The sequence below is a fragment of the Papio anubis genome, chromosome 3 (assembly GCF_008728515.1).
Source record: "Papio anubis isolate 15944 chromosome 3, Panubis1.0, whole genome shotgun sequence".
Taxonomy (NCBI): Eukaryota; Metazoa; Chordata; class Mammalia; order Primates; family Cercopithecidae; genus Papio; species Papio anubis.
Genome location: NC_044978.1, coordinates 162,947,194 through 162,962,237, shown reverse-complemented (window position 1 = coordinate 162,962,237; position 15,044 = coordinate 162,947,194). Strand labels below are relative to the sequence as shown.

At 36.2% G+C, this 15,044-nt stretch overlaps 1 protein-coding gene across 7 annotated transcripts in view; it reads right to left on the bottom strand.

The window, feature by feature from the left end:
• Window positions 1–15,044, bottom strand: part of PPARGC1A (PPARG coactivator 1 alpha) — a 684,515-nt gene that overhangs the window by 5,044 nt on the left and 664,427 nt on the right. For all 7 annotated transcript variants that reach the window (XM_031664083.1, XM_031664088.1, XM_031664084.1 and 4 more), the window contains 2 exons: window positions 5,336–5,457; window positions 4,839–4,990 (listed from right to left, as the gene is read on the bottom strand). In XM_031664083.1, the coding sequence (XP_031519943.1) occupies window positions 4,839–4,990; window positions 5,336–5,457 (274 nt within the window). The remainder of the gene's footprint in view (window positions 1–4,838; window positions 4,991–5,335; window positions 5,458–15,044) is intronic.

Sequence of the window (15,044 nt, the reverse complement as noted above, 5' to 3'; positions counted from 1 at the left end):
AGCCTCTTGTAAATACATTAATTCTTTTTGAAAACATTTATTTAACGGAAAACAAAACCATTCTGGAAAACTAACAATTCTACCAAAATATAAGAATTCCCATGCTTTTCCCAGAATAAGTTACAAAATCGAAATGGTCAAAGTAATAGAAGGGTATAATACGAGATACTACAGAGGCAGAATCGTTGACTTACAAAGTTGTTTTGCTGACAAGATTGCAAACCAAGCTCTCTAGAACCAGCCTGACCATCCCGTTTCCCAAGTTTCAATCTACCTTTACATACCTAGATTTAAAGACAAGGAAATGTCTTTACTTATGTTTTCCTTTCATTCTGATCACCTTTGGTCTTTACTGAGTTTTTTCCAGCAAGTTTTTTAAGGTAAGAGCAACAAGAACAATTACAGTCTCGATCATAAAAAACAAACACAAAACTGGCCAATCTTTCCTCAATAACATCTTAAATAGTCAATTCTTAAATTACACTGGCTTCAACGTTTCTCTTCATAGCCTAATGAATGGTTTTCTTGTATTGCTAAGACCTCACACACAACTGTTGTTACAATCAAAATCTTTTTTGTAGAGACAAAAAAAAAAAAAAGTCTAGCTCATTGCTAGAGATTAGTCTGAAATCAGAATTCCACTTGCATTGTAGATCAAGAGGGAAAAGTCCCCCAGTGATGGAGTCTGTGTGATAAAAGTCAGCCTGGAACCATCAGGGACATATACACATACCTTTCCTTGAGGAATACTTTGAGAATATTTTAAATTGCCTTGCTTTGCAATATTCTAAGTAAACTCTAGAATTCCAGTGTTTCTGTATTTTGATAAGCAAATATTTTTTAAAAAATTGAAATAGTAATTCTCAAGAGTTTCTTCACTGTGAAATATAGTGTTCACATATATGCCCACTTATACAGGTTCACTGTTACTCAGAAAACAACCAAAAAATATTTTTGGTTGCATGAGATGGAATATGGATACATTTAATTTCTGAGGCAATAACATCTACTCCACGAATTTCTCTCCTGCTAATGAAAGGATATTGGAGCACAGTAAGATATAATAAAAACGTTATAGGAATAACTCAAAAAGTCACTCTAATTTTTCAAAATAAATTGTTACAAATAATGATACTGTATTATTTGAAACAAATCACATCATACTTATATTCCCAGCACCTGGAAAACTGTTGGCACCAAGGAGGTACTCAAATTAATATTTGTTGAAGGAATATACTAATCTCAAACACCAAAATATTATTAAAACCATGATTGAAAATATTTATATTGGGATGTGGGAATGATTTATCAATGAATGGCAAAGGAATACATAAAGTTACGTATGTAATCAAGAGTACTGATAATACGATACATTTATTTCAGTTAATAAACAATTTATAATGTATGTCATTTATACTTTTTTAAATGTTTAAGTTACATAATATAACTCATTCCTAATCAAAACTATTACATTCATAATACTGACCCATCTTTCTCTTTGGATCCTGTAGTCCTACTTTAATTTCTCTATGTCTTTCACCTCTGATTTTTTTTTCATTGAGGTCTTTAGAAAGATCCATTTGCTTATAAGACAGTAAACTGAAAGACATAGACTACAGATTCATGGCAACTAGAACTTAAATCTTGGCTTCACTATTTTAATCTTGATCAAGTCATTTTAATCTCTCACTCTCATTTATAAAACTGGGTCACAAATAGTAGCTGAAATCGTTATGTTTTGCTCTGACAATATTGTCGACACCATTACCTAGTTTCAGTAGTAGAGAAACAGGATGTATAAGCTAACTTAATTTTGGGGAGCAAGTAAACAGAAAGAAAATTGATTAAGTCTATCTAGAATGATAGGGAACTTTCTTGTCTTGGTAAAATTAATCTGTGTCACATCATTTTTGCTTTACTATTGTGACATATGTGTAAGCTCCTAATTCCTGAGTCCAGTATATTCTTATGCCCTGAAGCATGCATGAACACTAAATATGGTGAGCACAAGGATATTTGAATTCTTCAGGGAACAAAGACAAGACATATGAAAAGCTTTTTGAGTTCCAAAGCTGATTCCTAGAGTTGATTCTTCCATTTTAAAATGACTTTACACTTCTAACTTCTCATTCCCATCATTTTAAATTGTAATCATAGCCACTATTTATTGAGCACCTATGTTATGCCAGACACTGTGCTAATAGTATCACAAACATTTATTTAATCTTCACAATAACACTATACGGTATTTTACAAATGAAGAAGCAGAACTGAAGGGGTCGAATTGTTTGCCCATCAGCAGTGTTAAGTCAGATTTCAATCCCAGGTCTGCAGGATTCCAAAGCCTGGCCTCTTCGGACTATACAATGCTGGAGCTCGGAAAAAAACTACCTTTGTGCCATCGTAGAGTTCAAGGGAATTGGAAAAATCCATGCTACTACAATGCACATCAAACATACTTTTCAGAAAATACAGAGCGAGCTTAGCAATGGCAAAGTTTCTATTGCTGCCGGCTAGGCAGGAAGATAACGAGAGAGGAAGCATTCTTCTTAGAAATATTTCAGGGAGGCTCCAGTTCAATTTGGAAATACCATCCAATCCTCCCTCTACCAGTGATGAATCGTGATCTGAAGGCCCCTCTAGGTAGCTTATTTTAAACTCTAGATGTTTTGAGAGACTAGAAACACCCTGGCCTTCATCACTGAAGAAAATAAGTCAAATCAACTCAAGACTTCAATCCGTCTTGACTGTTTTTATCAGCCAACATTTGAACAAATGACTTGCCACATTCTATATTTTCATCCCTAGCCCACTATCTCTCTAACAGTCAGCTGCCTCTCCCCTGCTTCCCACTATCTTTTTAGCTTGTGGAGTGAGTTATAGCATATACCCTCTGAACAATGCACATCACCTGTATCCATTACTCTAGGAAGACATCCCTTCGTTGGACAGAAGAAAAAAAATCCCTGTATTTGGTATTTGTTTCCTTCTTTATACCAACCCAGAGAAAATGCATATAGATATCTAATAATGCTGAGGACTAGATTTATATGTTAATTCCACGATAAATATTAGACATAAATTTAAAATAACTATGTCATAGCCACAAGACATTTGCCACTTTCCTTCCTCAAAGAATTTAAAAGCTTACAATGCGCACATTAGATGGGGAATGACATGCAAAGGAACAAAATTAAAATTGAAAAGGAAATTAAGATGTCCATTTTAGCATTATTTATAATATTGAAAAATTAAAAATTAAATGTGGGCTGGGCACGGTTGCTCACGCCTGTAATCCCAGCACTTTGAGAGGCCAAGGCGGGCAGATCACGAGGTCAGGAGATCGAGACCATCCTGGCTAACACGGTGAAACCCCGTCTCTACTAAAAATACAAAAAGAACTGGGTGTGGTGGCGGGGGCCTGTAGTCCCAGCTAGGCAGGAGAATGATGTGAACCTGGGAGGTGGAGCTTACAGTGAGCCGAGATCGTGCCACCGCACTCCAGCCTGGGTGACAGAGCGAGACTCCGTCTCAAAAAAAAAAAAAAAATTAAATATTTGGCTGTAATGTAATGACTAAATATAATGGTACTATTCACTCAGCAAAATACTGTGCAACCATTAAAGTATGTTAATAAATTATTTTTAATCTCATGAGTCACAGCAGAACATGAATTTATATATTAATTGAGAAAAGTAGAATTTGGAAGTTTATATACATAAATATAAATATATATATATAAATTCAAATATACGAAATTAGACATGCTGAGACAAAATACTGGAAGGCAAATCACTTCATTGGTAATAGTGGTTATTCCCAGATGACAGGCTGATACATGATTTTAAGTTGTTTCTTAATACTTTTTATACTTTCCACATTTTACTCCTTGAGTCTGTACCGCTTTTATAACAGGAAAAATTAATATTATGTATGCTTCAGTTTCCTTATCTGTAAAATGGGGATGATAATAATAACATACACCTCCTACAATATTTCTAGTACTTAAATGGAAAATGCTTTCAAAACTCCTGGCACTGTGTCTGGCATATGGAAGCACTCAACAAATAACAGGTGTTTCTTTTTTTTTTTTTAAAGAAAGCATAGTGTGATTTAGTATATCAAATTTAATTTTCTTCTCTCTAGTTGTAGTTCATAGAAAATAATGATATTTCTGAGTGTCTGTGATATAATAAGAAAAATATAAGACTTTTGCATATTCTATTCCATAAAACAATGATGGCAATGCTATGGTTCGTGAAAGGATTCAGGGTAGGCCTGGAAAGCAAAAGCAGGTTACACACACACACGCACGCACGCACGCACACAAATCATAAACACCTGTAGACACATACAATACCTACCTACATCCACACACGTAAACACATGGCCACACACATCTGCACAACACGTGCACACACAAAGCACAATACCACACACATACACGTTTAATATTCAGACAACACACAGACACACACAATATCCACACAGATACACACCATACATGCACTCACAAAATATAAAGCTGCATGCACAACTAACACACATACAGAAATCATGAACACATGTAGAAACACACAATATCCACATACATACCTACCACAATTTTCAGCACCTGAGTAGACAGTACAAAGAATTTACTTCTGTCCTTTCTTGCCAAAACCTAAGCCCCTTTCTTCTGAAACTGTCTTATACATTTTTCTTAAAAATCTGTATTCACACATTCCCTTTAGTAAAATAAAGTGATGGTTCAACCCAAGATGCCGACGGATTATGTTTGCTCCCATCTTGAGCTCTACATTATGGATTCCTCATTCCACGTACAATAAAATCCATACCTAGGTCTGCATAGTTAGATTTGAAAAATTGCTTGCGTCCACAAAAGTACAGCTCGAAGTCAGTTTCGTTCGACCTGCGCAAAGTGTATCCATTTTCAAGAGCAGCAAAAGCATCACAGGTATAACGGTAGGTAATGAAACCATAGCTGTCTCTGAAATGGACAAAGAAGAGAAGTTCAAAGCTGGTTAAGAAGTATTAACATACGGGACTGTAACCCTTTCTATTTTGTGAGACTTCTCCGGTGCCAACGTCTGAGCCACTGCTTCCATTTATCAGTGTGATTGTCCTGTCAAGCAGCTAAATACTTATTTCTGGGACAGGAAATCTCAACTAGAAAGATTAATAAATAGGGATGAAAGAAAATAAATAAGGTTCTGAATTCAACATGTCATCTGTCAAAGCACTTACATTGGCAACTCCCATCCCAGTAATCTTATGGCCATAATTTTTTACATACGTCAACTTCTAAACAAGAAATAATCTTGAAGATTCTCACCCATCATCCCGCAGATTTACTGTGCACTCCTCAATTTCACCAAAAACTTCAAAACGGTCCCTCAGTTCTGTCCGTGTTGTGTCAGGTCTGATTTTACCAACATAAATCACACGGCGCTCTTCCTATGGGGGGAAGGAAGGAGAGAGTTTTGCTGGTTCTGGAGATGGGAAAAAAGCTAACCCTCAGCTGGGCACTGTGGCTCACGTCTGTAATCCCAGCACTTTGGGAGGTCGAGACGGGTGGATCTTGAGGTCAGGAGTTCAAGACCAGCCTGGCTAAGATGGTGACACCCTGTCTCTACTAAAAATACAAAAATCAGCCAGGCGTGGTAGTGGGCACCTGTAATCCCAGCTACTCAGGAGGCTGAGGCAGAGAATTGCTTGAACCCAGGAGGCAGAGTTTGCAGTGAGCCGAGATTGTGCCACTGCATGGGCGACAGAGTGAGACTCCATCTCAAAAAAAAAAAAAAAAAAAAAAAAGTTAACCCTCTAGAAACATTCATAAATGTATTATCATGCATAAGAAACCCCACTGAGCTTTGCAATTAGAGCAAAACATACACTACAATGGAAGGAAAGACTACATTTGAACCAAGTGTTAATTCCCATTTCTTCAGTATCAATCTCTTTTCACTCACATACATTCTTCTCTTCACCTCTACTCTTTTCTACCTTTCCTATATGTCTCTGTTCTACTCTCAGATGAATTTGATGTGTTAGAAAAGAAGTCTGTATAATGCGCTCTTTTTTAAAATCATGGAACAATACCTATTAAATATTTGAACATTTGTGACTTGATTATTAATCAAAATTATTATGAAACTGACCTGGCTTACAAAACTATTACATTTCTCATTAACTCAGAATTCTAATAATGAGATGAACAAATTCTGACGTCCTCAAAAGAGTGGTTCTTAAACTCTACTATAAATAAAAATTACTTGGGGTGCTGGTTAAAAATGCAAATTATTGGGCTTTATCCCAGTTGTACTAAAAAAAAAAATGTAAGATAAGGTTCTACAACCTTTATTTTTAACAAGCACACCCCAGCGATTTTGAGGCAGGTGGTCCAAAGACAATAATTTAAGAAATAAAGTCTTAAAATGTAGGCCATTTTAAGCCATGAGTCTCCGAAGAATAAGAGCTAAATAAAAGAGGCTATAAATTTCACTTTGCCAATAAATCTAGTCTTATTTTAGGAATAGACTAGAGGGGTGTGGCCTAATTTTCACAAGTGGAGTCAATATCATCATAATCTGAAAGTCATCAGTAATTTATAACCTACAAAATACAGGAATAATATTTTATAGCTTGAGGATAAATTCTTTTTTTAAAGCACAGCAATGCATTCTTAGTGTAGGAAGCAATCCTACATCTCTTGTTCCAAGAAGATAAGGCCAAAAGTTATGATGTCTCTCAAAGTTTTAAGAACATAAGGAGTTAATATAAAGATTGTGCTCACCATCTAGTTTGTTTGTATACTAAGGACAAACAAGGATAAAATGAATTTAAGGTTGCAGAGATTTAAGTTCGGTTGAAGCAAAGACTAGAAGCAGAGAACTGAGGTACAGACTTAGCTTGCCCAAGAGTTTTCTTTGGATGTACTGAGAGTCCCTGGTCTTGGGTGATGAAAAGAATAATTCGGGCTGAAAGCAAAAAGATACCCTGTCTTATTTACTGAATGGTTTTCATTTTTGTATGCCCAGTGTTTGACCAAGAATCTGGTAAGAAGTAGGCACCCAACAAGCATTTGTGAAATGTAACTGAACAATTCGCAGACCCTATATCTTCCTGGATGATAAGCTTACCAATGTCTGGTCTTATTCTACCATATATAACATTCTTGCCTCTATTTTTATTAGGAAAGTAATCCTAATGTCCACCTGAGCCTCAGGTGCAAATAATCAATTATCTACTTGACACTTCAGGTTGGTTGTGCCTGAGGAACCTCACACTACACCAACCTTACCGAAGCCCAACCCTCCAGCCTTGCCCTCTCCCCATTTGGTTCTTTCCCAATGTTCTTGTATTAGTGAAATGAACACCATCCAGCCAGTTATTTAGGAAGGAATTTAAGTACCTCCCTTTACTCCTTTCTCTTGGTCCTCTCCACATGTCTAACTACTCATCAAGTCCTATTGATTTATTTCTCCTAAATCTCTCTCTAACCTATTTTCTTTATTCCATGTGTCCTAAGCCAAGCCTCCAGCTTCTCTTTCTGGACTAGTATAACAAAAAAATCTCTTAATTTGGATCTGTGTCCACATTTATTCTTCTCCAATCTATTCTTCCATTGTTCTTAGGATAGTCTTTGCTAAGAAAACAGGAATCCAATGATGTCTATTAACTGATAAAACATTCCAAAGGCTTCTCACAACGTTTAATGAAAGATCTAAATCATTAACAAGACCTACAAGGCCCTGTGTGGTCTGGACCTGTTGTCATCACGGGCTTTATCTCTCATATTGCATTCTTTCTGTGACTCTCTCTCCCAGCCACACTGAGCTTCTATTAGTCTAGTATATACTGTGCACATTCCTTCCCAAGGCCTTTGCACATGCTCTTTCCCTGCTACTGGAACACCCTATTCACATTGCAGCACTCCCAAGCCTCTCACATACACACACTGTCTACAACAACCTTAAGCTCAATAATCACATTTTTTCTGAGACTTGCAATGAGGTCAGAATTCCTATTAGTTGCTCTTATGGAAAACTCTCCTTTCCAATTGTAATTCATAGTTTATCTACTGTTTAATGTCCACCTCCCCAGGATAATAAAAGCTTCATGACAGTAGAGACTATATCTGTTCTCTTCACTACTGTATTTTAAATAAAGCATCGAAACATAACAGACTATCAATGAATATCTGTTGTAAAATCAATCAGTTATGCATCAATCAATCATCTTGAACACCCATCCCATTCCCTTCATTACATCAAAGATACCTAAGTGTGGTCTTTATTCCGTAAGACTATCCGACACAAAGGAGAAGGAAAGTTAGATTTGATGCTTTATCACAGAAAACAAAAACAAAAACAAAAACAAAAAACGTTGCTCAGGGAGCTCAGTTGAGTGAAGAAACAAAGATTTCCATAATTTTTTTTTACAGATTTAAGTGTAAGAAGTAGCTACATGTTTGCAGTTACATGTTTGAAGGAATCTCACTCATAAAAATCACCTCTGAAAATCAAAGGTAGGTAGGAGATAACAAACAGTTGGTAAAACATAACTGTACTAACAATAGCTATTGAGACTAAATAAATGACCAGATGAAGCAGATAACCAATGCAGAGTAACTGCCTGATGCCCTTCCATGTAGATTGTATGTCTCAATCAAAGGCTGTGATTGTGCCGCTTCAGAGCACCAGGCACATCCTGGCAGTCAGGAAGTAGAAATGGATGGAGAGGGCTGGGCGCGGTGGCTCAAGCCTGTAATCCCAGCACTTTGGAAGGCCGAGACAGGCGGATCACGAGGTCAGGAGATCGAGACCATCCTGACTAACACGGTGAAACCCCGTCTCTACTAAAAAAAATACAAAAATCTAGCTGGGCGAGGTGGCGGGCGCCTGTAGTCCCAGCTACTCGGGAGGCTGAGGCAGGAGAATGGCGTGAACCCGGGAGGCGGAGCTTGCAGTGAGCTGAGATCCGGCCACTGCACTCCAGCCTGGGCGACAGAGTGAGACTCCGTCTCAAATAAAAAAAAAAAAAAGAAAAAAGAAATGGATGGAGAGGCACATCCCAGACCATCGATGCACACTTGAGCAAGGGAATCATAACACCACATTCCATTCTATTTACGCAGCCAGCTCTAGTCAAACAGCCAAATGTGATGGGACTGTTATCTAAACTTAAACTTCCTGGCGCCTGCTTTCATGGGTGTTAAGGAATTTTTTTTTTTTTTTTTTTTTTTAATGAGCCTTTTAGAAAAGTTACTACTGTATAGAGAGAAAGGGGGGAAATGCAGACGTGAGAGAAAGAAATTGAGCCATTGCAAAGAAATTGCTCAACTACCATTATGGGAATAAACACAGCCTATGTATTCAAGGAAACTTGAAGTTAAAGTGAAAATCGACCATATGTATGCCCATATGCAGACATACTGGGACAGTCTCTGAATTGCAGCTTTATACGAAGTTGTATGCAACAACGATCCCATACAAAATATAAACCAGAGGACCTTTTATAATGGATACTGATACATTCTACAGTAAAAAGAAGATATAACCTAGAGGGGAGAAACAGGAAACCGAAGGGGTGTTCCACAATTACTTAAATTGCCTCTTTTTCTACCTCTCTTTTTATGAAGCACAGGAATGGGGCCATGCCTCGCTACTTTACAAAGATCAGAGATTGGATACATGCTGAAATGCTTATTTGAGAAAATTATTGAAGTGCTTGATTTTCCTACTGCTAAAAATGAAAATAAAAGGCATCCAAACACCTAGAAAGCAAAGACAAAAATCTTTCCAAGATTGGCCAAAATGTCTAGCAAAGAACTGATTCTTTTAAACATGTTGCAGTTGTATTAGACAGATGAATAGATTTGATATCTTTAAAAAACCTTAACATTTGCAGCCAATTTTTCAAGACATTAATTTCTAAACAGGAGATGAAAGGAAAAGAAATCAAAATGCTTAATAACATTTTCAACTTCTCAAAGGCTTGGAGGAACTCTAAACCTTTGGAAACAGCTCCTTGAAAAATGATTTTCAGACCAGTTTTCACTATTGAGGAGGATGGAACATCTATCAAATAACTTTTAGCTTCAGTTTTCACAAAAGCTAGTATGCTGATGGGGTGGATAATAAAATTGAAGACTTACGTTGCATGAACAGCTATAGTAAATCCTCATTATACCAAAACACGGCAGATAAAGAAACAAAAAAATGACTGAATTAACTGACTTCACATTACTAAAATCTTTATCAAAAAGAGTCTAGAGCTTCCCGGTTACTGGAGGAAAACATACAGTGGTTGTTTCTCATCAAATAAACTACTCCTGATAAAAGGGGTTTGACTAAGAAAAGAGAAAAGGTAGCAGAGAAATGAACATTTGTTGAATTCTTATCTATGCCAAGTACTGCATTTGATGCTTTTTAATGGGTGATCTCTCTAAAATGTTCTATTATGCTAGGTAACAAGGAAGAGCTTGATATCATGTAGATTTTAGCTCTCTCTACGTTTGCAAGTCAGAATAATGTAAAAATCTTTTTTTCTATGCTAAGGAAACTACATAACAACTTTGGCAGTGAAATACTGGTGTTCATTCCTAGATTAGCTGTAACCTGACTGCCTCAAAAACTGCAAAGACATCATAAACACCATTGAGTATATGGTGTATTCCAACTAAAAGAAAAGGTGAGTGGAGTGGAGGGTCATGGAAAGGTGCAGATAGAAAGAAATACCAAGATTGTAAAAAAGGCTAAAAATGTCTTGCCGTTAATATTGATTATCTAACCTAATTCAGTAGGTATTCAATAAATGCCTACTACTAGGTGGTGTTCTTAGACAAAAACAAAATTGTAGCATTAAACTTTTCCAAAGTGTCCCCCATTCATGTACTGTGTGCTACTATCCCTGCTTAGCGTCTAAGGCTGGTTAATGTGAATAAGTCCAGGTTAGTCTACTTAAGAGGTAAGATGCAAATAAAAGCTAACATGCAAGTAAACATACTGGTAAGTCAGAAAACATGAAAACTATAGAATAAGAGTATGCATAACTACTTTTTAAAAAAGCTTCACTGAAGTATAATTGATATATCAAAAAATTGTACATATTAAACATATACATTTTGATGAGTTTGGACATATGCCTATATCCTTGATACCATCATCACAATCATGGTACTATATGTATTCATCACCTTCAAAATGTATTTGTGGGTTTTTTTTCTTTTTTTTTCTGTGTGTGTGTGTGTGTGTGTGTGTGTGAATAATATGAAATGTATCCTCTCAACATTTTTAAAGTGTACAATAGCATAGTTAACTATAGGTACTATGTTGTATAACAGATCTCTAGAATTTATTCATCTTGCCATAAAACTGAACATTTCTAAATATTGAACTTAGAGTCATAATATAACATATACTCACCCACATAAAATATCTCTTTAAAGAGGCTTAAATAGAAAGCTATTTCATTTTCTCCAAAAAAGATTAACTCTGAGCACTGTGGGAGGCCAAGGAGGGCAGATCATGAGGTCAGGAGATCAAGACCATCCTGGCTAACACAGTGAAACCCCATCTCTACTAAAAATACAAAAAAATTAGCCAGGCGTGGTGGCGGGTACCTGTAGTCCCAGCTACTTGGGAGGCTGAGGCAGGAGAATGGCGTGAACCTGGGAGGCGGAGCTTGCAGTGAGCCAAGATTGCGCCACTACACTCCAGCCTGGGTGACAGAGCAAGACTCCGTCCCAAAAAAAAAAGGAATAACTCTGAGTAATTGCACAATTTCTTTTCATTCCATTTGGAAGAAGTTTATAATTATCAGTAGCAATACACTGTCCCTGGCTTCTGAGCTGGACACTGACCAACTGAGAAGTAAAGTAGCAGTCATTGCTGCCCGAGCACATCTGGTTTTGGTTTTAAGTGCTGAGCCGTATCATAATGTCTAGATTTGCCCTTTAAATTAACATCCCATTATCATGTTTTCTGGCAGAAAACTGTACAGATTGCAAATGGAGTTGGACTTAGAACTCCACAAGAAATTAGAGCAGTGACAGTTTACAGATTAAGTACTAAACTCTGTCTTGCAGAGTCCCAATATAACCTGAATTATTTCAAGCTTATGAGTCTGAGAAAGGCAGAAAGTGAATTGCTTTTTGAGAAAGAGTCTGGATGGAAATTACAGGAAAGTGCCAACCGAAACAATGGTAACATTCAACCACAATATATGGTTTTGCATTGGTAATTACTAATTATTAGCATTCTCTTTGCTTTTGGATTTGGTTCACTCAACTTGGGCTGAATTAGGATTTTAGAAACATAAGCAATGAAAAGTTTACAGATCTCCTAAAACACCTCCTACTTATGGAACTCAAAATAGAAGTAATGCAGACAAAGGTTTATAAAGATGCCTTTAATTTTGTAAAATAACAATTATTAAATTTCTAAAGTGTTTTTTTTTTTTTCATTGCCTTTTGGAGCCTCTGTTTTTCTGGTTCCCTAAATATATGATTGCTTTGATTAATGGAAAACCCAACACTGCACCCAAGATATCTTAGATGTAATTTACTTCTTACTCATTACTTTAAGGGTGTTTCAAAAATTGAAAGAACATCACCTACCTGACCAACTTAGGTCTGGACTGTCCTCGTTCCCTTAGCTCTTCCATGTATGAATTCTCAAGTTAATTTTTTCAAATCAGTTAAAAATCATTGCATGTGTCCCTGCACTCAAGTCCATAAAAATATACTTTGGGGATGCATTATGGCGCTAGAAAGCCAACCATTTGGAGGAAGGAAATCAATCCAAAAAAATTCATGTGGGTAAACTCATTAAATAGTTCCACGATGCCTTCAAGACAGATTTCAAAATCTATAGCATGAATTATACGACCCTTTATGCTACCTTCCACTGTTCCCTCTAGAGTTATTTCTTGCCCCTCTTGTGTCTCAGTGTTCTAATTAAATGACTAGTAGTTTCTCCATATACCTTATTCTTTTTTAGAGACTTAGTATAAGCTATAGCCTCTGTCTAAAACAGCAATGTCCAGTAATAATACAGTGTAGTATATGTCATTTAAAATTTTCTAAGAGCCACATTTAAAAAAGTAAAAATATGAAAAATTCAATGTTAATAATATATTGTATTGGGCTCAACATGTCCAAACTATTATATTATTTTGTGATTGATATAAAAAGATTAATGAAGTATTTTACACTATTTTTTATACCAAGTCTTCTAAATCCAATCACACAGTACATCGTAATATAACCCAATCAAATTAGCCATGTGGCTAAAGGCTACCATGTTGGACACTGCAGGGGGAGAAAACCTTTGTCCTTTCTCCGTTTAGGATTTGGATCAATCTCACCCTGTCTGAGGTTCTCCTTCATACACAGATCTGGGTACCCCCTAGTATACTACCACAACAGTGCCACAGATGCACCCCTTATAATAGCACTTATCACACTGTATTGCCTGTTTGTGTATCTTTGTCTGCCAGTAGAGTTGAAGTTCCTTGGATACAGGGACCATGTCTTTCCTAATTTTATATCCCAACCACATGGCAGATATTTATTACAGAAAGAGCTATGAGTTTTCACTCATGTTCAATAGAAATAGCATGTAATTATCCAAGTGGAAATTGGTTAAACAGTAAGTCCCAAATCTTTATTAAGCACTTATCACTTATAGTTCACTCTGTTAGTAAACAATCTCTATGTTCTAGGTTTCCTTCAATCTACTTTTCAAAAACAAAAATGAACTTTAAAGTCAAAATTCTCACAAATGTCTAGTTAATGTAAAATGATTTAATACAAACCAAGTTGACACTTGTATTACAAGTGTGCTTTGGAAGAGAATTGATACAGATTATTTTCATCTAAGAATTAACAGAGGAACTAGTCAACATTTGTAACACAAAGGAACAATAGGGTAGCATCTGCTTCCAAGCTGAGGCTGGTCACCCTCAGGGTGCTTTTGTTTCATCTAGACCAATGACACTACTTGCTCTATTTGTAAAGGATCAAACTAGCAACAAAAAACACAACTCCCTTCCTTTCTTTGTTAATATCTGGCACTTAGTCATCTTTAGAAGGTATAAAATAAATACATGTCATTTATTTACATACTTTTGATTAAAATATTAATCTGGCTTTAGTTATAACTATGTTGTGTCTTGGCCATATAAGCAAATTTATGATGAAACTATTAATCTTTCTCTTTAATGTCCTATTTTTGAGGGAAAAAATGAAGGATTTTATAAAATATAAATTTGCAAACACCAAAATAGTCATTTTCCTACATGCTTGCTCAGCATGATTTTCTTTTGTAATGATTATAATGTGCCATATTAAAAGGCTTTGTAAATTATATGGCACTATATAAATGTGAGTTATTATAATTATTGAATACACCATTAATTAAATACAGTGACATTAGAAAAATTGAATTTTAATTTTCATTAGTCTTCATAAGTGTTAACTAATGACACTTTGGCAAATCTTAATATCACTGCTCATTTGGAAGTTGAGAAAAATGTGGCAAATTGTTGTAATTTGCAAAATGCCTTTGATTCAGTCTTAGGTAGATTCAAAGTTAAATGGCAGCAAACCCTCCAAAACTTTGGCCCAAGTGTTCAATTACTTCTCCCTTCTTTCTCCTTAAATGCCTGTGTTGAGCAAATCTCTCATTTAACCTTTATCCTCCAGCTGGTAACTGTTGGCCAATGCTTGATTTTGATTCCATTAGTCAGCTCTTTTATATAGGTTTTGCAAAGTTGTGTTGATGTTAGTGAGTTTTCTTAAAGATAACATATAAATCTAACCTTTACAGTCAAAAATCATTTCCCTAAGCCGTGGCTAGCTTAGATGCAAGATATGTCAAAAGCTGATCTTCACTGAGCTAACTCTGAGTGGCTAACACAGACAGGCAGCAGCTGCACTGAATAAAAGCAGTGCTATATCTCATTGATTAGTCATGGTTCCCTAGAGCACCATGTCAGAAAAGATCGTAAGGCTCTGAGGGGGCTCAATGGAAAAGAGT